General features: G+C 40.9%; 1 protein-coding gene across 1 annotated transcript in view; it reads right to left on the reverse strand.

Annotated features, from left to right (window-relative positions):
• Positions 1-376: 376 nt before the first annotated feature.
• Positions 377-25,110, reverse strand: part of EFHC2 (EF-hand domain containing 2) — a 51,493-nt gene continuing 26,759 nt past the window's right edge. Inside the window, exons 11-15 of the mRNA XM_075264017.1 lie at positions 18,034-18,167; positions 10,248-10,445; positions 8,937-9,029; positions 7,718-7,817; positions 377-534 (exon numbers count right to left, since the gene is read on the reverse strand). Coding sequence (XP_075120118.1) covers positions 439-534; positions 7,718-7,817; positions 8,937-9,029; positions 10,248-10,445; positions 18,034-18,167 — 621 coding nt within the window. The 3' untranslated portion in view covers positions 377-438. The remainder of the gene's footprint in view (positions 535-7,717; positions 7,818-8,936; positions 9,030-10,247; positions 10,446-18,033; positions 18,168-25,110) is intronic.

The raw sequence follows: 25,110 nt of genomic DNA on the forward strand, positions 1-25,110 counted from the left end.
TATATTAAAACATTTGGATGGTTTTCTTAAAATCTGAAAAACAAATAAAACTTAGTACACAATCTATGCAGTGAATTCTGTTAAGTCTTGGGCTCTTACACAGACTACAAATGGGAAATTTGCCCTGGGGTTGTCAAGAGAATCCAATTAGAGCTAAAATGTTTGGAAAATAATATGCAAAACAACATTAGCCAATTTCTTATTAATGGACACGGACAAGGGCAAACAAAAGGTCAAAATCTATGATTATTATCAGTCACAGTCAAACAATGAACATGTAGAGGGAACCATGGTTATCGCATAGGACATTTTATTTCCCCTTTAGAAGCTGAGCATACAATCCTCAATACACATAAATATAAGTTTCATCTTTATATCATATGATGTACCCTGGAACCACAGAAATGTATACGGTATGGATCAATGGATGAAAATGTCTCATTCTTGTACACCAAACAAATCCTCGAGAAGGAGAAGGTAGTTGACATTCTTCACTGTGTTTGATGCCGTCTGTCCACTCCAATCAGAGTCAAACTGAAAAGAAAATGATAAAATATGTAAATGATTTGGCAGAAACGATAAAATAATTAAACATTTCATCTTGAGCAGAAATGGAATGTGTAAACTTGTAGGGGATATCTCCAGATGGACAGCTTCTTTTCTCTTCTTCATCCTTATTCCCTTTGATATTGATAAACCCTAAACATGTTCTAATATTACGAAGAATAACTAGTAAACGTTAAAGGTGTATTCACATGTACTGGATTTGTAATGTTTGCTGGCAAAACAGCAACACATTTTCAATATCGCTTAGTTCTACCTCCACAATACCATCAGGGATGAATTACAGAGAAGACACAAGCAACATGTCTGCCAGGGCCTCCTGATCCAAGCTGGTTCTATTTATCTATATCTTACAAATTGATGACCTTTTTAACCAATTCAATCCAGATGGTTAAATATGTTTGTTTTTACTTTCTAGTTGTAGATTTTTAATTCTATTTCGTGTTTAGGATTATAGGACAGCCATGTTGTCTGACTTACTGTTAACAACGTTTTTGACAGCATCCACATGAATCCTAGATACAATAGACTGGAGACTTGGAGAGTATTCTAAATATGCTGTTTGACCTTAGCAGAGGTCACCACGCAGATATGGGGAAGAGGTGGGCTGTAACCATTACCTATTGTGAATGGTATATGTTCCTGTGTTGTCTGTTGTGGGGGAGTTAGCTTGGTAGAGGCAGTGGTGCGGACCCAAACAGTCAAGACAGAGACACAAAATGTGTAGCAAACTGCTTTATTTAAAAATAAAAAACAAAACAAAACAGGAATATAAATAAATCTTGACTTCAGCCACAAAATGAGCAAAACCAAAATACAGCCTTAACTTCAGGCAAAAACAAAATAAAAACCTACCTGTCTGAGCAACTATCTAAACCAGGGGTGGGCAATTATTTTTCCCATGGGGCCACATAAGAAATTGAAACTATGCTAGAGGGCCGCGCCATGGCAAATTTAGCTCCACCCACTTCTACGTTGACTCCACCCATTCCCAATCATCTTTCCATGTGCCCCCACAAAGTATAATCCTCCTACAGTCACCCGTACACTATATGCCCCCACATTATAATGTTCCCTTCCAACTGCCCCACAGTATTACGTCCCTCTCCTGGTGCTCCAGTATAAACTGGTGGAAACTAGAAGGGACACGAAACTGGAGCAGCTGGAGGGGGACATTAAACAGTGGGGGTAGTTGTCTCCATATTCTGCCGGCACTAAGACACACCCCCTAGACACGCCCCCCCTAGACACGCCTCCCTAGTCAAAGCTGTGCGGGCCAGACTGAATCAGTCAGAGGGCCGGATATGGCCCGGGGGCTGGACTTTGCCCAGGTCTGATCTAAACAGAACTGATAACCTAACTATACATGTGGCTTACTACCAGCCACACAAACAAAAAAGCACAATATAGTCTCACTGGACTCAGGGTTACAGGACAGAACCATCCACCTCCTTTCACCTCATGGAACTGCCCTGGAATGCAGGATCTGCAGCCTTTTTCTGGCCCAGTAATGAGCCAAGGATCTACACCTGGGCTGAAACCTACTCCAGATCTACCCTGGACCACACATATGTCAGAAACCTGGGGCTGATATATCTGGACTCCAGCACTCTGCCTGTCACCTTCTCACACTGTATATAAGTGTTAGGTGTCCAATAATTCTGACTGTGATGACAATAACATAACTAAAGTCCAACAAAAGATCATGAAGAAAAGGGTGGCACTACCAAACCTCTTGAAAAAAATGACCTTATTGAGTGGCAGATGGCAGCAGTAGGCAGGTATGACCGGATCCAATATTACCAGCAGGATGGTGCACTGCACCCAACAGGGTAAAGAACACGTCAAATATATATAGCAAGAATGGGGGGCACTCACCCAAAGCTGGTTTCTTCTAAAACATAGTCTTTTATTGCATGGATAAAATAAAAACAACAGGGAAGGAGTGATGTATATAGGCAAAAGGCAACAGCCGTTTCGTGCTTCCTATGAGCGCTTTCTCAAGTCATACAATGTTCTTTTAACCTACTCCTGTCTATGTGACTATGCCATCCTTAACCCAGGTGCTTTGCTATGGAGATAATCTTCCACAGACTATGAGCTGAGTTATCATATAAAATATTTTTCTATGGGGTAAAGAAATTTCCTTCTTCCCGTCACACAGCCATAAAGTTAATATTCTGACTGTACAACGCCATTGAACGCAATTATATATTAATCTTGAGTAAGCTCTCCTATAGTGGTGGCTGCAGACAGCCATAATGTAAAGCATTAGACATCAGAGGTAATAAATCTAGGATAATAAAGTAGTTTACTGCCAACCAAAGCTTTAGAAAATAGCAGGCTTTCCTTAAAGGGTTAACATTTTGAAAATGAATAATGTCATTAATAAAGACATGATCTATCATTTAGCTATGAACATATAACGCAGCCATGTATTTAAGGCACAGCATAATATATTTACACCGTATGATTTTATACCATTGAAATTCAGTTTCATACTTGATCTTATGTTTGTGCCAGATATAGCTTAGGGAATCCCAAAACTTCTGATATCAATTGTCACTATTATGTCCCAAGAATAGAAGAGGGCAAGTTACATTCATTCCTCACTACTCTTGGACAGTGTATTTCCATCACTCCACATTTCCATCACTCCAATTGCTTCTCTGTGATCAGATTTGGTATATGGGCACTGTACTACTTTGTGTCTCTCTAACAGGGGACTACAAGTGATAATCCAAGGCTTTGTACACATTTTCTTCCCTATCAGTTGTCCATTGTTTATTGGCAGTCACAATAACTTAACATGCTGTGCTATTCTATTGAGGGCTATTATATCCAGTAAAAACACTTTAAGTGTACCTCCGGTTATAAACAACTAAATGCATTATAATTAGGGTTGAGCCGATCTTGACTTTTCAGGATTGATTTTAAAATCCGATTTCTGATCATTTTTCATTTGAACCCGATCTCCATCCCAATTCCGATCCCAATGCAAGTCAATGGGATTTTTTTTATTAATCGGAGATCGGATTTTAAAAGCAATCCTATTCACTATACAGCATGGAATCTAACAATTGTTAGAATCCACGCTGTGTAGTAAATCACTAAAGTAGCCATAGGATTTTTTTAAAATCCTCTGGCTACTTAGTCCCCCCTGGTGTCCACTTACCTCCAGAGATGGCTGGTCCGGTGCCCGGTGCCTTCCTTCTTCTTTGCCTCGCTGCCGCTGCACGCTGTTCTTCTCCCTTCGCTGCCCCCTCCCTGCCAGGTTAGGAGAGTGTGGGCGGGTTAGGAGAGTGTGGGCAGGTACTGGGAGGGGAGACGTCACGTCTCCCCGCCCTGTACCCGCCCACACTCTCCTAAGCCATAAGCCCCGCCTACCTAGCGCTTTAAACACTAACCTGGGAGGCGGGGCAGCGAGGCAAGAAGAAGGAGGGCACCGGAGCAGTCATCTCTAGAGGTAAGTAGCTGCTAGAGATGTTTAGCTTAGCCTCCCATTCAAATGAATGGAGGCAGCCGGCACACAGGGGGTTAAGGCTGTGTGCCGGCTGCTTCCATTCATTCCTATGGATCTGCAGCGGAGCCTTCACACTGAGTATACACCGTATACTCAGTGTGAAGGCTAAGCAAAGCATTGTGGGAAAAGATCACCGATCTCGATCCCACATAAAAAGATCATGTTCGGAATTCCGATGGCAATCGTGAAATTTTCTCGATCGTAGATCGGAATCCGATCTTTTCCGAACACGATCACTCAACCCTAAATATAATATAAAATGTAAAATATCTTATTAAGGATATCTGTTTCTTTCTTCACTTAAGCTTTTCTCCTGCTCCTTATCTTCAATCTGACCTGTTTACATTAGAGTTATCTCCATATTTAGGTTCACATAGAGCTCTATGGAGAAGAGAGGGGGGAGTAGGCGGTTAATTTATTGATTTTTTTATTAGCCTAGCAGTGTTAAATAATCGCAGAGTAGCAGAATTCAGCAACAGCAATTATTTTCGTGTCTTTTTCTATAAGAATCTCCACCCCTTTTATTAGTCTAATATGTAGAAAGTAATTTTGCCTGCAAAGTAAAAAAGAATACATATTCTTCTTTAATAAGATATAATACAAAGTTTCATATATTAAGCTGTACTATTTATTTACAAAAAGAAAGATTTCTGTAGGGAACAAATGAAAAGACATAAGTTGAAGGGCATTGATGTCATAATTCGTGTTTTATAATCATCTGCTTACATGAGTACAGTTGGGAAACCTCAATGCATCTATGACATTGAGTATGTGGACAATTAACACTCACAACCCCCCCCCCCCCCAAATCACATATCTGCTGAAGGGATTATAATTTCATCTTCATGTTTGGTATACTTGGATTTATAAAAACATTTGGCATCACTTGCTGGGCATATCATAAGTATGTGTGGTGCAGATACAGAGTTATGGTCTATTCATATTATGTCAAATTCCTGTGAATTTGGAACATATAGTTAACCAGCTCTGGTGACAGGTGGGAGGCTCCCAAAAGGGGGCTGAATTAGAATCCCTACAAAATTGGTTATGGACAGGATCCTCTTTTGTCAGATACCTGAAGATATAATCCTATCACAAGTTCTAACGTAAACCCTTAACCCTCCTCTGGACCCCGCTCCCACATTTCCCCACATGATATGATGTTATCTCATGCTAACTTTATAGGTCCAAGCTCCATCCACATGTTAAAGGACACGACTGTTGACAGCTTATAAAGTCTTATGTTTGTGTAATGACAGTCACCTCTATTACAAAATTGTCTGACCACTGTATAAGCAATGCCGCCCCTGCTATCTCTTGTGTCACCCCCTTTACCTCATAGATTGTAAGCTCTTGCGAGCAGGGCCCTCAGTCCCATTGTGTGAAATGACTTTCTTTGTAATGTATCTTTCTGACTGTATGTGAACCCTACAAATTGTACAGCGCTGCGGAATATATTGGCGCTATATAAATAAAATGTATTATTACTATTATTATAATCAAGCTCGAAGTCTGTCCATTTTTCTGCTATGCTCTATGGCCAGACGTAAAAAGAGGCCTGTTTTTTTTTATTCCATTTTATTTTGTATACTGTTTGCTTATATAATGTCTTTTTTTACATATTTTTCTTTGTTTAAGTACTGTACATTTTTGTCAAAGAGTTTCAAAAATGTCCTTAGTTCTAAAATGTCCCCACAATCCCAAAGTGGGACAATATCACTTAGGTTCATTGTCATACCAATATGTAAGAGGGTGACTGTGTGGTGTCAGAGGACACAAACACAAGTGTTTTGGGTAAATCAATGTGTTGTCTATCATAAGTGGAGGGCGGTGGCAGCTACATGGCCGCGCAGATGTTGTGGTCACTTCACTCCTTTGTAGTATAGTGTGATAGGTGAACATGGAAATTAGTATGGAAATGGAGTCCCTTTTTAAGGTCACATTCAGGGTCATATGTGGTTGTTTAGCTGAGGGGAGTGTTTTGGATTCCTGACATTTGTAATTAGATTTGTTATAACCATCTGTCAGTGTGAACACAGCCTTACAACAACTTAAGAATCACAGGTTGCAGACCACTCTTATATTGGGATTATACGCTACTGCAATGACTCCACACAACTGCAATGACTTGAAGGTAAAGCCTTACTTCATGTATTACTTCAACTACATAGATGGGGGGTTTTTTACGATTTGTAAAGTAAGCAGGATTTTTAGTTATCATCACAAATTTTGAAGCGCCTGAGGTGTCATGACCTGATTGTTTGTGTTGGTGTATTGTTCTGTCGGGGATTTGATCCGGGCTTCTGTGATCTGCTGGTGGGTTCCCTACCATTGAGCCATCAGTGTGCACATAGTGATCTGGTCTTCTGAACACACTTGAGGTTATAGGAGTCTAACCTCAGGTGTTATGTATCGCCATCATCCTATGGGAGGATCTGGGGGCCTTTATTAGGAAGAGGGCTGGCTCCACCAGTTGCCGGTTTTTGTGGTCCCAACTTAGAATTCTTGGCCTTAGGAGGAGGAGGAGGAGGAGGAGGAGGAGGAGGAGGAGGAGTGTTCTGCTTGTGCTTACTGACTAGAAAGGAGTTTGAGTGTTGTTTGTGTGTGAGTTGGTTTTTCCCTCCACACTTCTACTCTGCCCTGCCCTTCACGTCTGTTTGTTTGGCACTATCTGGTTGTTTGAGGTGGGTTCCAGTTTATTTTACCCCAGTCTCGTGTTTACCCTTTCCTCACCTCTCCACTGTCCCTCTCCTCATTTCTCTTGTTTGGTATTGTGTTGTGCTGCGTGTCAGTTATCCAGCACCTCCCGTCCTGTTTGTTTGTCCGCAGCTGCACCTTTATTTCTGCAGGGGTCACCACCACAGTATCCCCAGTCCCTAGCTCTCTTGCAGCTCTTGTCCTATCTGTCTGTTAGGTCTTCGTGCTAGAGAGCCAGGAGTTGTCGGGGCCAAGGTTAGCTTGGAGACAGCTGACCACCACCCGTAGGCAGGGCCTAGCTAGCCACCGTAGTGCCAGGGATAGTCTCCTTCCCCTGTCTCCTTAGCGGTGCAATCTGCAGCCTGGTATCTGTGTCTGGACTCTGATACGAACGTGACATGAGGATGCCTCCAGCATTTGTAATAGAGTTGGTTGAGTTCACATTGCTCTTTGCTGCAGCATATGACCCCCCTTTCCTTGCGGATGATTATTTGCACCTTAAAGTAATCATTTCTAGGGGGTCAACAACCCCCATCCCTGGAGGACTGGCCCTGTAGTATGGCTCTAGCTCTTCTATCATGGTTAGTCTTCTGGTTTGTGGAATTCCAGATTATTTTAAAATTCTGTGCCAGGAACATTTGCTGGACCATCAGAATGTTATAGTGAAGGAATTTTATTGTATCTATTATTGTAAATTAATTGTGAACATATAAACACATATTCTACTGGTGATATAAACAATGTAACATTTTGTTACAATCTTTGTGAACTCTCCACAATATCAATTGTTATCTATTCATGCTATGCATGTATGATTTTATGTTGAATATCCTACATTTGTTTTGCTCTTATGTTTATAAATATCATATATAGAATTAGAGAAAAACAGAGATCTACAGCCCCACATTTACAGAGCAGGCCCATTAAATTTACCTTAATTTGTGTGGTCTGGCGTGCTGGATTAGGATTTTCTCTCCAGTTGAGGCCAGACACCAGTTTCAAATAATTAATTTGACCATCATTTTCTTTATGTCTGGAAAGAGTAAACAAGAGATATTACAAGAACATGTAAGAGTCCAATGAAAGATCTGCAGCAGCGTGTAAGTAATTAAATATTTCACTGTGGACTTTGGCTTCTATCCAGCATTGAGACCAATGAATATCACAGAGGCCAGGGTTACAGTTTCATAACTTTTTTTTGCTATCTGATTTAGTACCAATCCCCAAAAAACTTTCCAAACTAGAAACACATGTGAGCACAGAGCAGTTGTTGCTTACTACACATATTTAGTTACATTTGTTGACATGGTGAGTTTGTTACACTGTTGGGAGTCTGGTGTGCCTTTGTACTGCTTTCCTTCTATCATCACTTCTTGTCTGTATCCTATTGACCCATGCTGTGTAATACTCCATGTTTTCTATAACAAGAGAGTCATTTGACTACCAAAACCATTTCAACTGAAGCCTATGAAATGCGACTCTTACATTGACAACAACATTTTTAGTATTATACTTTCAGCTTCTGAATATTAAATATTAATACAAGAAGGAACTCCATATACGATCAAATATTTATGGGAAAGAAACAAACATATATATATATATATATATATATATATATATATATATATATATGTATAAATTAATCCGCATACAAAAAAAGCATTGAGATTTCCAATAGGCTTGGTTGTCCAAAACTGCAATAACAGGTATGAACATTGCCATTGGTCACTACATGCTTACAGACACATGACTCCTGCAGTGGACTGAACTAGATACCATTGTAATCTGAACTCACAGCATCATACTGATTTGATGGTGCAGTGAGTACCAGAGCGATAACAGATCTGCTGTCGTGTCTTCATAGCATCATTTGAGCACAGTTACATAGACACGCCATTGTTCTGGAATTCACAGCATAATAAATCAATATGATGAGTTCAGTGCAGTCAAGCCATGGTATATGCATTCATCAGACAGTCTATGTTTCCCGGCCCAAATATAACTAGACTATTTACATAATACACTGATATAAGGTAATATCACTTCATTGGCAACATATTTTCACAAATTACCTTTAAAAAGAACATATTAAATAATAATCCTATTGTAGACATGAGCTATGTCCTAAACCTAAACTAGATGTACTTACTTTTCTAGAATAAGACGAAGAAGGTCATCTGGCAGGGGCACTTTAAACGCCTTACATATTGTTCTAGTTTCTTGGAGTGGAAGCAATCCTTTACTGCAGAGCAGAAATAAGTTTTAAATTTGTAAATTTGACTAAATTGTCACATGAATTAAAGAAGATGGATGGTTAGATAGATAGATAGATAGATAGATAGATAGATAGATAGATAGATAGGAGAAAGAAAGAAAGAAAGAAAGAAAGAAAGAAAGAAAGAAAGAAAGAAAGAAAGAAAGAAAGAAAGAAAGAAAGAAAGAAAGAAAGAAAGAAAGGAAGGAAGGAAGGAAGGAGATAGAGAGATAGATAGATAGATAGATAGATAGATAGATAGATAGATAGATAGATAGATAGGAGTTAAAAAGATAGATAGAGAGATAGAGAGATAGATAGATAGATAGATAGATAATACATAGATAGGAGATAGATAGATAGATAGATAGATAGATAGATAGATACATAGGAGATAGATAGATAGATAGATAGATAGATAGATAGATAGATAGAACTATGAAAAAGTTTTAGACAGGTGTAAAAAAAATACTGCAAAATAAGAATATTTTCAAAAATAGTAATGTGAACAGTTTATTTTTGCGAAATAAGCAGACACTTTAAGTAGACAACTCTTACTATTTAAGGAGTTGATCTTTCAGACAATGTAATCAGTCCAAAAAATTGTGAGTCTACTTTTAATTAGTCCCTAATTAGACCCTTTTTCAGGCTAAGGTGCTTGCTCGTGTTTTTTAAGACATACATGGCAGTTATATTGCAAAAAGTAATGCTTGAGATTACAGTTATCTGGTTTAATAGAGGAGTACTCTAGGTATGACTGTTCCTGCTAGTGCAAGATAGGCCATCAATCTTAGAAATTATATAAGTCCTTTTATACTCTTTATTGGGTGAGCAACAAAAAAACCTCTTAACAAATGGAGATTTTTCAGATTAGCAGGCTCTGCTACACTATATATTCGGTGAGCAAAAAAAAACAACAGATTTTTTCAGATTATCGCAGAAAGAATCTGTGGTTTTGCTGTTAGAACAGCAGTTTGTATTTACTAAAAACTGTAAAAATTGTAAAAAAATCAAACTGTTGCCCAAAAAAACCTTAGTCCGGGGCCCCTAAGTGACTCAAGAAAAAAATTTGGGACTGAATGCTATTCCCCAAAAAGTCCAGTGTGTGTCATACAGTAGGTGAGTCATACGTTCAAGATAGATGGATATGGATGTTTGACATAAGATGTGTAACATCATTAGTACCGTAATTCATTTTGTTTTTACCTTTCACGATCATTGTACACAAAAGCATCACAAAGTTTACTGAAGTTCTCAAATGACTTTTTCTTAAGCTGTTCCTGGGCTACAGCCATCAGAAGTCCTAAATCATCTTCTAGCTTCTCCTGTGCACTGTAGTGGCGTCCAATAGTCATTATTTCATGTTCTGTGAGCTTTCTATCAAAAAGTTCCACCATGACATTCCTGGAAATCAAATAAAATCATGATTATTTATCTATTTACATCAGAACAGCGACACGAAGGGGAATGCAGAGGCTTGGCTATTGGGAATGAAGACGTTGCCGTCACTACCGGGCTCTGAAGACTAAAGAGGCACAGAAGCCTCTACAGTGTATTCAGTGGCGTAACTAGGAATGGCGGGGCCCTGTGGCCAACTTTTGACTGACGCCAAAGACCTCGACCAACTGACCCACCCCCACCTGCATTCCTGCATGTACTATTATACCCCATAGTGGCCCCTGAACACAGTATTATGCCCCATAGTGGCCCCTGAACACAGTATTATGCCCCATAGTGGCCCCTGAACACAGTATTATGCCCCATAGTGGCCCCTGAACACAGTATTATGCCCCATAGTGGCCTCTGCACACAGTATTAGTATTGTGGACACCCATGAACAATTATTATACTCTGGGGTCTTTCAGACCCCAGAGTATAATAATCGGAGACCCAGGGGAGAGAAAAACATAAAAATCACTGTTACTTACCTATCCCTGGCTACGCTGCACTCTCCGACGCTGTCGGCCATCTTAATGACGTCCGGGACGTCATGTGACCGGGGTGCCAGCGTCCTGGTCATGTGACTTCAGGGACGTCACACGCAAGTTGTTCTGAAGTCTGCCCGGAGCCCAGAGAGGTAAGTAGCGCTTTTTTTTTTTTTTTTTTTTTATGTTCCCTTACTTCTCCTGGGCCTCTGATCATTATACTTGGGGGTCAAAAAAGACCCCTGAGTATAATGATAGTGTTCGTGGGGCACGCGGCATCACTTACCGATCCCGGCCCCGCCAGGATCGGTAAGTAAGTAGGGCCTGTTTCCAGCTGGAATAACTCCAACCAGTAACCAACTCCAACCAGCTGCCATTGGGCCCCCTAATGTCCCGGGCCCTGTGGCAGCCATTACCGCTGCTACCGCGGTAGTTACACTACTGAATGTATTAAGACACAAGTATTACAGATAGTACATGGTAAGTGGGAGTACAGTTACAGATTTTTTGCCCAGGAATTTAAAGTTACGCCTCTAGGGGAATGTATATCCTAATGTAATTACAATCTACTAGGTTAAGGCCCCATGCACCAAATCGCTGCCAAAAAATGCTACCACGGTGGAAATGCATCACATTTTTTTCCATAGCATTTTCACAAAAAGTCTGCAGAGTTTTCCTATATGGACTTTCTGTCTCTATTGTACCTATATGGAAATGCTTTTTCGCTGTTAGGCTGAGTTCAGACAGAGTTTTTTGGTCTGGAATTTGACACGGAGGCCGTCTGTGACTCGATGCCGTGCCTGGAAGCTGGCGCAGTGCATCGGCATCCAGTCACAGCATTCCGCTCCGGATTAGGCCCAAATGAATGGACCTAGTCGGGAGGGAGGTGTCGCGAGGTGGATGTCTGCGGCAGAATCCACTTGAAGAAAGAGCATGTTGCTTCTTTTTTCTGCGAGTGGGAACAAACCACTCGTGGAAAAAGGAAATGACCAGCTCCTGTTGATTTCAATGGGAGGTGGTTTTTTGAGCAGGATTTTGATGTGGATTCCGCGTCACAATCCTGACCAAAAAACCTGGTCTGAACTCAGCCTTACACCTATACGGAAATGCTTTATCACAAAGGTTTTTGAAATCGCAGTATTTCCACTGCAGATTTTTTCTTGCAATGTGTGAATGGAATAAGTCAGAATCCCATCCACTTTGCAGGTACTATAAAATGTGGCATTTTTTGTTGTGATTTCACAATGTGGGGCTCCGGCCTTACAATGGATTTTAAAGTACACCTTAAATGAAGAAGGCAGGAATGCTTTCATGAATGCGTCAGAAATCATACAATATACAAAGATCATTTTATTATGGAGTGCAGTAATGCAGTCAAGGGTTCAAATTTGACTAGAGAACCACCTGTTTGGACAATTCATGTTCTTCACATGGCTTCCCTTTGGATTCTCTGTTTTTCTTACACACGCTACAAACATGTTTCTGTTAACTGGCATGGAAGTGGAAAAATATGTGTGAAAGCAAGTTCTGGATAGAAAATGTACATTTGCACACGGGGTATTTCACCCATCACAAGCTGGAAATATTCATGTGGGGTACAATGAATGGCCCACAGGGGATTTAGAGCAATTCTAGCTGATTAACTTGAACACTAACATAATTTCTCACAACAAAATAATTTATCTTTGTAAGAGGAAGGTAAATGAGGGAGGTCCGTGTGGTCAGAGATTAAGGAAACAAACCAATAAATCATCAATTTCAATAGAGGAAATAACAGACACAAGAACACACACATGCACACTTCTCAAACAGACAGAAAATCTTGTAAAACCTTACAATAAAAGCTGCTAACATTTTATTAGTTCATTTATTAAAAAAATAGCATTTGCTCTATTACTGTCAACACAAAGTATTTTTGTGTGTTAAAAACAAAAATGAGGTTACATTAATCTACATGATAATACTCAATGAGCAAGATGGTACATACATGAAAAAACACACAAAAAACAAGATTTGGCTCAGTTATTCTGCCCTTGTAAAAGAGATGGATGGTGAGAAACTGGAGCCAGATCCTCTATCCTGCACAATGTATGGAGAATTAGGAATAACTGCACACATATACATGGTCGGCATGGGGCTAACATGAGATAGGATACAAATCCCAAATCAGATTCTGCATATATTTCCAACAATCACTTTACACTAAGTTCATACCTGCATTCGGGTTTCTGTTCATGGGGTCCATTTGGGGACACCACAAATAGAAACCTTATCCGCTTAAAAAAGTGGTTACCCATGGAAACCCAACCCAACAAGGTACCAATTTCCATACCTCTAAAACATAACTTTTATTTAAAGCTTTGATAAAATACAGATGTGTGAAACTGGCAAAACTGCTTAAAAACACTTCCAATGATGCTTACTGTTACAATTATTATGTGTTCATAATTGCTATCAGAATGAATGTACATACCAGTCATCCATTCTCAATAGTCATCATATTATCAATACCATATTAACAGGCCAAGTTATTCCCTATTGCCAACCATCAGCTGCAGTCAGATTAGTTTGGCTAGTCAGTGACCTATAATCCGGTATTCACTATTGTATATTGGAAGACAATGAATTGAACCATTAGGGATTACTACTGTTATTAAAAGTTAGCAATAAACAGTGGCATAAAGATCATGGTCGCAGGGAGTGTGACCACAACCGGGCCCGGAGATGTATGGGACCCGAAGCCAGCTGGAAATGGATGTAGCCCTGGACTACAGAGGTCGTGGAATGACTTTGCCCCTTTCTATTAAATGCCAACCCAGGGGAGGTGTATAAAAATAAAAACATACTAGGCTAAACATCCGCTCTCGGGCTCTTCTTGTGGTAGATGCTAAATCCTAATGGGCTAAAGGACCTTTGATGATGTCATGATGATTTCAAAGGTCCTTTAGCCCACTAGGATATGATCAGACTCTTGTATGTGCGGAGCTATCTGGATTGTACAGGACAGTGTGCAAGCTGTAAGGAACGAGACTGATGGAAAGTAAGGAAGAAGAAAACATGTGTGAGTAAGAGGGGAACATGGGAGTGCATGCTGTGTGTGAGCAAGAGGGGAGAATGGGGGTGCAGGTTGTGTGCGAGCAAGAGGGGGGAATGGGCTGTAGGCTGTGTGTGAACAAGAGGGGGGATGGGGGTTCAGGCTCTGGTGGGGGGGTGGGCACTGTTAGCACACAATACTGTGTGGGGGTCACTGGTGAGCAAGTACTACTGTTTGGGGGCCATTGTGGAGCATGTAATACAGTTTGGGGCCCACTATGGAGCATGCAAATACTGTGTGGTGTTCACTTTGGAGAATGTAATTGTTTACATGCCGGGTGTTGAGCTGCTCACTGACTGTATTCTTGAATACTGCAGTTGTGGGTACTAAAGCTTTATCCCTTTTAAGTATCTGAGATATCGCTTCAGCACCCGTAACCGCCACTATCAAGAACTCACTTTAGGAAGGGGGTAGGGGGCCCCAGACAAAAGTTTGCACCTGGGCCCACAAGACTTTAGATACACCACTGGCATTAAACATACCCTATGGACATGTTTCACCAAATGACTGACGCCATTAGGGATGCATGGGGCTAATACCGGATATGAGATTGGCATTCAACAATGGTGGAAAGATCACTGTGTCTATATCTCTAGGTGTAGTGCGGCTGCCTACCCCATGTATGTTGTAGATCTAAACAACCTGAGTTAGGAGTTAACTCATTGCAAGCCATATTAGCTTTGATACAGAAGAAGAAAATGCTTATCAACTAAATACCTAACCAAGTAGGGATAGCTGCACAGATGCCCATGAAAGCTATACTAGGCCGAGTAGCTATGGTATAGACATAGCCACAACTTATTTGACTCCATTTTATTTTCTGAGAGTTGAATCATCGAGATTGTTTCTATTTTGTCTTGGAATATTGTAGTGTAGAATAGATGGAGCTTTATCAGCTTTGTCTAAATGTTGCAAACATACTCATCCTGTCCTATCAATGATGCGATCTCCAGAAAATAAAAAACAAAAAAACCTACTGCATGCATAGAATCGGACCAAAATCTACATGGAACATGATGTTCTATTCCACCTTGTAAGCAAACTTTTCACACTGATACTTGAGCAGTGCACAGTGTGTCTCTCACAACACCCCCAGGATGCCAGGGAAGGACAGAAAAAGAAAGCTGGTTACTTAAAAAAGGAAGCTGTCTTTGTATCCAAGCCAAGTTGAATTTAGAATAACTGTACAAGTACAATGGTCTGTTGAGGGAGTATGTGAGAGCTATTCAAGAGTGCTGTACTACCACCCAGAAGACAAGACGTGACCCAGCCAAATATTTGCTGCACATACCATATTTAACACAAAAACTATTGTTGCATGACATCATAACCACAGCTGACAACGCATGTGGTATTTTCTCTGCCTTATTTGTTTTGTTGGCAAAGTCAAGCCTATGTAAAATGTAAATTGCAAATAATAGTCCATTTTAGGGAATAGTGTGACTACTCTTTACAGAATTTTCTCCACTTACATATTGTATATGAAGTCCATTGTGGGTGATTTCTAGAACTTGGAGTCATTTCCATGAGTAGAGGTCCATATGTTCCCCTATATGGATTCTCAAGCTGCAGCTACACTGAATGCATTTGTGATAACCTTTAAAACCATTTAGGTTGGCAGATGTTGCCATCTGTATCATGGCTCACAGCACAGCGGTATCTGTAACTAATCCTGAAATCTGTTTTCAACCATTTAAATGAGGGCAGACATAACGTCAGAGATTGGCTGGACCACCAACATCAACGGAGTCAGACACATTAGAATATGTGATAGTATAACTATATGTATACCATTCATCTAATGCGTGCACATTGCTTACAACCAGAGCCATATCCACTAAGTAAGGCTGAGAAGATCTATGAATCCTTGTAAAGGCCCTTTAATGTTATGTGTTCTGTATTCTTCAACTACAACATTCAACACTTTACATTAAAAGGGATGTCTTACTTAGGCCCGATTCACATCCTCGTTTGGGTTTCCGTTCAGGAAGTCCACTTGTGGACCCTGAACATTAAAAAGTGGCTACATAACGAAACCCTTGGTCCTCATAGACTATAATGGGGTCCAAGTGGTTTTCGCTCGGTTTCCGCACAAATCATGCGGAGAGAAAAGCTCTGCTTGCAGGATTTCTCTCTGCATGTTTTGTGCGGAAACCACAGGGACCCCATTAAAGTCTATGGGGTCCACGGCTTTCCCAGGTAACCGCTTTTCTGTTCAGGGGGTCCCCAAGCGGACTCTCCGAACGGAAACCCAAACGCAGATGTGAACATGGCCTCAGAGGATCTAGTTTTATTAGATTTATCATCGAACAATGTATTGTAATGTAACAAACTTACATTTTCTATTAATATAATGGTTAAAGAACCCATTTTCATATGCTCTATAATGGATGAGCACTTTGCAGTGGAAATGCATGACTGGCTAAAACTTCGCCCATCAGCAATAACTGTACACCTGCAGAGCAGATCCCTTCCAGCCAAGAGAGCTTTTAATGGTATTATTTAAAGTTGGCTCATGTGACACGCATGTTGTTCTCTACGAACAGATGTAGCAGAATTAACCCAAACTTCTGCAATTGGATAAAATCACACAAGACAACAAACAACAATGAAAAAGTAATTAGAAACATTTTTCAATGACTTTTCATTGTTTTTTGTTGTCTTCTGTGATAAAATATCACACTACAGCGGTTTAACCAATTGCAAAAGTTCAGGTTAACTCTGCTACATTTGTACATGGGTTGCCATTGACAGTGTCCTGACATGATTATGAGGCTGCTAGAATGTGATACCACAGGGATGACCTTCATCCATGGCCATATAGTTTAGTCAATATAATAGGGGAAACTTCCCACAACAACTGTTCACCTCACCTCTTAAAAAACTTTTAAGGTGGCCTTACACATTCAATGAAGATTGTAGAATATGCCAATTTCAGCAGGGCTAGCAGACCAACTAATGTGAATAGTATTTTGGCTTAAAAAAAACACAGCAAAATCTGCAACAAAAACATGTTGGGGCCTTAGCCTTGAGGTTTTTACCTTTCTTTTCAAAATCCTTCTTGTTGCTCTTGAAACCATTGCAATTTACTCTCACTCCCTGACATTTTTGCGACCAGTTAGTTCTCTGTAACTGTCCCAATACTAACCAAGCAACAACTAGCTTCCATTATTGCAGTGTAAGTTACAAAGTAAGGAGTCAATTTGATGTGGTCAACTCTTTTGTTAAATGTCTTATTCTATTCAAGTATTTTATATCTATTTTATTCTTAGAAATTAAATAAAGCTTGCATGTGGCGTGTAAGGGTGTTCTTATCTACTTGTAAGAGTGCCTTCCGTTACTGTACTAACTGAAAGTAATACAAAAGCCACAGAAATGAAAAGAGGAGCAAGTAAAAACCAGGCAAGAGTCTGTGTATACTTGGACGTAAGTAACACTCATTGTATATAATGACTTGGATATAACAAATAGTATAATATAAACACTGCATTTTAATAATTACAATACAGGATTTTACACAAATTGTGACATGGAGTTTTGCTCCTAATGTAAAAAGGTACACAGTAGCAGCAAGTGTCAGGAGTTGGTCAAACATCTCAAAGTGTTGACATCTTGGATATATAGATGGAATGCCAAGTACTACGTGTCCCACAAAATACAAGAGTTATAGCTATGTGCTTAGGATGTGCAGCTGTGAATACACTCAGGAACAAGCCTATGGTGTATGGAGGTCGATTAATTCATCCCTGGGCTTCCTAAATCATGCTGATAGATCAGACCACTCAGCACAGTATTCTAAATAGAGAGATTGTGGAAACCAGAGAAAGGCAAATGTAACCTCTGACACCTTTCTGGTCACCATGAAGTCATCACACACACAGTAAAAGCATTTCTGTGATAGACTCTCTTAAAAAGTGATAAATATAGAACATTCTAGGATCACACAGCCATGTTTTACATTCACATACCATACCTGAATGTTTCATACATCATCTCATTCCTGTTTCCTCGGTCATTAGCCACAAAATGTTGCTTTATCTCTCTGGGGCTTGATTCGCTGATACTTCTTAGTTTACTTATGATAGAAGCAATGTCAGCCATGGGGAACTAAAGAAAAATGAGAAATAAAGAGGTTTGTTATATCATGTACATTACCTGCCTATACGAGATTTACAGCTATAATTGTATGATAATATTTTAATAATAACGTTCTGTGGCTACTGACCATCAATCAGCAGATACAACTGGTAAATGCAATCTTACATGGGCAAAAGTATGAAAATTAGTCCTCACAAAGAAAAAATGTCCGTCTAGTGACTCCTATAACTGTAAGTCAATTCCAATTGCTTGAAACATAATTAGAAATATCAGCCAGTATTCTGTTTTAGGGTTCTTGCCCCTCCCCAATAACCCGCGCCACTTTGTAAGGCAAGTGTTCTTGTCCAGCCGGTCGTGAAAATTACCTAAAATTAGAAGTGATATTTTGCACCAGTTCTAGTGAAAAATTCTAGGTCCAAACATGTTAGTGACTCTTGCCCAGTTTTTTTTGCATATGTTTCTTCAGTAATGTTAGAGATGAACCAACCGACTCGTACCGAGCTGGATTCAAAATAAATATTACAAATTGTTCCTTTTTATTTTTTTATAAAAACAAACAAGATTCGGAGATTTGTCTTAGGTGAGCTAAAATGGCTGCTGCATTATATTCTGAGGTCTCTTCAGTCCCTAGAGTATAATAGGTTGAGGTCCAGGGGAGGTGACAAAAAAAAACCAAAAAACATTCATACTCGCCTTCCACTACATCATTTGTGTGTCCTTGTTGTGTCTGTTGCTCTCCTGTGACATGATGTGCCTGGGGTCACCGCTGAGGCCTGTGATTAGGCTACCAGAGGTCACATGGTCATAATGAGAGCCATGACGTCATGATGCGCGGTGTGCTCATGTCACTGCTAAGGCCCAATCAGAGGCCTCAGTGGTGACCCCTAGTGCATGACATCACAGGAGAGGCCAGACGTTACCAAGGAGATGGGGACAGAGTGCCAGACAAAGAGGTTGAGTATGTTTTTGGGGTTTTTTTGCTGTTTTTAGACCTCCCCTGGGCCTCTACCTCTCTTCAGACACCAGAATATGATAACGTCACCTTCACGTTGACACAACTTTGGCTGTTTTTGTCTTCCAGAGCTGTAATTTGGATAGATTCAGAGGCATAACTACCGGGGTAGCAGCGGTAGCAGCTGCCACAGGGCCCGGAACATTAGGGGCCGGGCGACAGCCGCTACCGCTGCGTTTTTGTTTTTTTGTTTTTTTTTAATGGGCCTTTAGGCCCCACAAACACTATTATTATACTCGGGGGTCTTTTCAGACCCCTGAGTATAATGATTGAAGGCCTAGGAGAGATAAGGGAACATAAAAAATTGTGTTACTCACCTCTCCAGGCAGGCTTCGGGCCTACTTCTTTGACCTCCCTGATGTCACATTACCAGGGCCTGCGTCCTGGGTCATGTGACATCCCGAACGTCATTGAAGATAGCCAACACCACTGCGGAGTGCAGCGGAGCCAGGAATAGGTAAATAACAGTGTTTTTAATGTTGGTATCCCTCCTTGGTCTCTTATTATACTCTGTGGTCTGAAAAGACCCCAGAGTATAATAATTGTTCATGGGTGTCCACAGTGGGGCATAATACTGTGTGCAGGGGCCACTATGCATACCTCCCAACCGTCCCGATTTCCGCGGGACAGTCACGATTTGGGTGACATGTCCCGCGGTCCCGGTTGAGAGAGGTATGTCCCGATTTCAACTCAGATCTGTGTCCAGAGGACGCAGATCTGAGTTGAACACATATGCGGCTGAAGCAAGCAGCTGACACAGGTCAGCTCCTCGCTTCGCCGCTGCCGCCGGTCTCGCTGACACCTATGCGGCTGAAGCGAGCTCCTCGCTTCAGCCACATAGGTGTCAGCGAGAGAGGCGCGAAGAGCGGCGAGGGAGCGGAGGAGAAGGTAAGTTTAATGTGGAGGTGGAAAGTTAAACTGGGGGCAGATGAAGGAGAGGACGGCATGACACTGGGGGCAGAGATGGAGAGGACGGCATGACACTGGGGGCAGAGATGGAGAGGACGGCATGACACTGGGGGCAGATGAAGGAGGGGACGGCATGACACTGGGGGCAGAGATGGAGAGGACGGCATGACACTGGGGGCAGAGATGGAGAGGATGGCATGACACTGGGGGCAGAGATGGAGAGGACGGCATGACACTGGGGGCAGAGATGTGGGGACATGAATCTGGGGGCAGAGATGGAGGGGACATGAATCTGGGGGCAGAGATGGAAGGAGGACATGAAACTGGGGGCAGATGAAGGGTGTATATGAAACTGGGGGAGAGATAGAGGGGGGACATATCATTTACGGGTGACTGTAGGAGGATTATACTGTGTGCGGGCACATGAAACATTAACGAGTGGGCGGAATCAACACAAAAGTGGGCGGGGCTAAATTTTCCACAGCACGCTACGCGCGCCGCACATTTTGTCCCTCTTTCAGTTCTTCAAAAGTTGGGAGGTATGCACTATGGGGCATAATACTATGTGCAGGGGCCACTATGGGACATAATACTGTGTGCAGGGGCCAATATTGGGTGTAATACTGTAAGCAGGAGCTACTATGGGGCATAATACTGTGTACAGGGGCCACTTTGGGGTGTAATACTGTGTGCAGGGGCCACTATGGGGATAATACTGTGTGTCAGGGTCTTCGGCGTTGGTTGGGGGGTCCATGTCAAAAGTTCTTCAAGGGGCCCCGCCATTCCTAGTTACGCCACTGGATAGATTGGTTACTAGGAGCCCTGATAGTGTTATACACTAGGTTTTAAGCCATTTTAAGGTGTGGTTTGTACCAAACTTGTTTGATCCGAAACTAATCTTGGACCTGAGCCGGAAACAAAACGAATCCTGAGAGGTGGACGCCCATCTCTAGTCAGTTTACGTTTCAGAAATGTATCCGAATAAATGGCAGGTCTGATTTCGCTTTGTTTGAGGCCTGCACCGGCTTCATGTACAAGGCGCGTGGCCTGCTGACAAATCTATTGCACACTACAATGTAGAAAAAGATACTGTTTCCCCAGCATTACTACATCTCTCCCATTGTCTTCAATGTCCAGATACTACACAACAGGTCTTCTATCACTGTGAGTTCTTTTTTTCCTCTGATTCTAATTGCAAAGCCATTACATTGAATTCATGGCATGAAAACCTCAGAAAATATAAGCAAAATCGGATTTCATTCACTACATTATCTGCACTGATTTGGATAAAACCTTTTATGATTTGCCAGTAATAGTTGTAAAAGATTATCTGAAGATGGAGAAGCCAATAATGATTGTAAAATGACAGACATTTGGTTAAATCTCAAAGGCATGTGACAGAGGCGAACGCGCCACGTTCTATCATACCTTATATTAGTGCTCCACCTAGTGGTGGATCGTGTTCATTGTATTTTACAAGGATTTATGGCAATATTACTAAATTCTTCATACAGCTTCCATATTATGTAGAGGCGAAGTCAAAAATATAATAATTCACATATAGTACATGTATATATAAGGAGCTAATTAAACAGTGTACTTGTAGTGTTAATGTATATCGCACCGTGTTTTTGTATTTAAGCACATTCTTCAATCAGCATTACATATCTATTTTTTAATTCTTATTCAGTCACAATTTCAGCATAGCAAATCATAATTTATATTTTTATGTTTCTATAGTGGGATTATGGCTGTAACTATATGGGTGCATAGGTTTTACAAGACCTTGTGCACTTGACAACTTACATTTGTGCTGGGGAGTGTAGTAAATATAGGAATCCCCATCCATATTTCCTATTAGGGGTCACAGAGAGGTTTCCCCTGCCAGAGAGATGCTAAGTAAGAGTGACTATCATACATATTTGCATTAAAAATGTATTGCTGGTTGAAACTTCCCTCAGTGATAACAGCTGAGGTATGCCTTTAAAAAAGACTTTCCCTTTAACATACAACAGACATGTTTCTAAGGGTGCATTCACACTACTGATACGCTGCCTGATTCTGAACGTTAAAACACGTTCAGAATCAGCGCGTATAAAGCAGATCCCATTCATTTCAATGGGAGCCGGCATACGAGCGCTCCCCATTGAAATAAATGGGCTGCTTTTTTCACTACGAGCGCTCCCATTGAAGTGAATGAGAAGTGCTTGCGTGTCTACGGCTAGCTCAGCTCATTCCGAGCCATACACTTCCCATTCACTTCAATGGGAGCACTCGTAGTGAAAAAAGCAGCCCATTCATTTCAATGGGGAGCGCTCGTATGCCGGCTGCCATTGAAATGAATGGGATCTGCTTTATACGCGCTGATTCTGAACGTGTTTTAAAGAGGACCTTTCATCAGATCGGGCACATGCAGTTTTATATACTGCTGGAAAGCTGACAGTGCACTGAATTCAGCGCACTGTCGGCTTTCCCGATCTGTGCCCGGTGTAAAGCGCTATCGGTCCCGTTACCGTAGCGCTTTAGTGTCAGAAGGGCGTTTCTGACAGTTAGCCAGGAACGTCCTTCTGCCCAGCAGCGCCTATAGCACTGTACTGTGGAGCGGAGAGGAACTCCCCCCTCCCTCTGCTCACACAGCTCGTCCATAGACAAGTATTATCAGGAGCGGGAGGGGGCGTTCCTCCCTGCTCCACAGTACAGCGTGATAGGCGCCGCGAGGCAGAAGGACGTTCCTGGCTGAGTGTCAGAAACGCCCTTCTGACTGTAAAGCCCTACGGTCCTACAGCCCTACAGTCAGCTTTCCAGCAGTATATAAAACTGCATGTGCCCGATCTGATGAAAGGCCCTCTTTAACGTTCAGAATCAGGCAGCGTATCAGTAGTGTGAATGTACCCTTAGTGTGTTAAAAGTCTTTACAATGTACAGGTGAGGCTCTTTCCATAACATGTCAGACTCTTTACCAGAGATGTAAGCTATATAGTTCTATAGGCATATAGTGGCACGTATCTTCCATAGGGACACAAAGAAATATATTTTTTCTGGCTTCCTCTGTCTACTATGACAATCCAAATGCTAAAAATAAAATGGCATGCCAACATATACCACAAAGCCCTCAACATATATTCCGTATTCTGAACATATTTACCTATGATATGGATACAGTGTACAATACACATATAGACACCGAGATTTTCAAGCCAGTGTTTGCCCTAAAATGAACTGCGTTATCACAATTTACAATTGAAAAAAAAAATTCCTGTTTTTTATTTCCTATTTGCAAAATGAGCATGTGGAAACCATCATGAAAGCAGCTAGAATCCTAATCTGTCTTTGCAATTTCATTCCTTCACAGGTGACTAAGATAAAGAACAAGTGTGAACTGAGCCGATGTACGTAAAACCATTAAAAAAAATAACATTCCAAAAACACTATAAGCACAGAAATACAACAGTAAAAAAAAAGCAAAATGAAACATGTCAAAATAGCAAATGTGTACAAATGCCAAATGTGTATATAGAAAATCCAGTTCAAGAACTAAATGAGCTGTTTCTGGCCAGAAAAATGCATTAATAAACCATGGAATGTCGCTGCCTGGTGATGTTTTTATAGATTGTGAATATTTTAAGATAAAGGATCTAAACTTCTCTTATCTTGTTCACATTGTAGCCAAGCTCAACTTCTAAATGATGTTTCAGATTTTTGAGTGGTTATTTTTAACTGTCACATTGGAGCCAATGTCAATGCCTTGGGTAAGAGTTGATGTGGAATGCCTGGGTTATGAGGTGTATTGGGCTCTCAAGTTACCCAGTCTCCGCTATGTGATATCTTAAAATTGTTTCTCAAATATAGATTTACAGTTCTTAAAATTGTTTCCGTTCAGAATTCATTTTGTTCTGTATAAACACATTTTTTGTAATTAGAGTTTTTTTAATGTTATCCGTTTATGTGTGTTTTATAAGCAGTTTAGTTGTGCTTTTGCATAAGTTTATTCTTATAATATGTGTTTGAGTAGAAGTGTATAAAATAGTCACTGGTGAACATTCTTGTAGTCGTCAATTACAGTAATAAAGTACCTTAAAAAGAACCTGTCAGGTGATTTCTGCTACTCTATTGGAGACCAGGATATGACAGGGGGAGAGAAGCTGAGCTCAGTAATATATAGGGTTAATATGATATGAAACAATGAAGACAATCCTAACTAGACTTCTAGGATTCACAGTGAGATTCCAGCATACCCTGCCTGCTTAATCTGCCCTTTATTATCTGCACTCAGATAGGGCAGCAGAAATCATCTTCACTTTATAGGACTTATTCTAACTATTCATAGACCCAATAAAGGCATATGGACATTGTAGAGGCCACTGCATTACACAGGAATCCTCTCTGTTAGATACAATGAAAAATCTGCTATACATGGTTTGTTAGTTGTTTACACACAAGGGGAAAAACATAAGGAAACAGTATATAAAAAGGAGAGAACAGTCACATAATTGACAGATAGTCCCTTTTTAGGGTTAAGGGGGAGTCACGCTACCTAAATAACACTTGCTGAAATATATCAGGACAACTGTTGTTGCAATATAAAATGTTATATATTTCTTTCTCTTCTATAGCACAAACATATTCTGCAGTCACTGTCCCATATAGGGCTCCCAAATTAAATTTCCTATCATTATGTGTAAGGGAATTGCTAGACAAGCAATTCCCCAGTAGCTGCTGGCAAAGTCTGGGGGGGCAACAGGTGACAACTGGGCGGAAAAACCCTACCAAGATATAGGTGATGACGCAGAACGAAGACAAGACAAACAACAACAAAGGGAGGTCAGCTAACCAAGGAGTCAGCAACAGTCGAGCAACGCAGTACAGAAACGAGATCCAAGAAAATAGTCAAAGGTAAAGCCAGAGGTCAATAATAGAGATGAGCGAACACTGTTTGGATCAGTCGTTCCGAACAGCACGCTCCCATAGAAATGAATGCTTCCATTCATTTCTATGGGAGCGTGCTGTTCAACACGGCTGATCCGAACAGTG

Source organism: Leptodactylus fuscus, chromosome 2 (assembly GCF_031893055.1).
Source record: "Leptodactylus fuscus isolate aLepFus1 chromosome 2, aLepFus1.hap2, whole genome shotgun sequence".
NCBI classification, from domain to species: Eukaryota; Metazoa; Chordata; class Amphibia; order Anura; family Leptodactylidae; genus Leptodactylus; species Leptodactylus fuscus.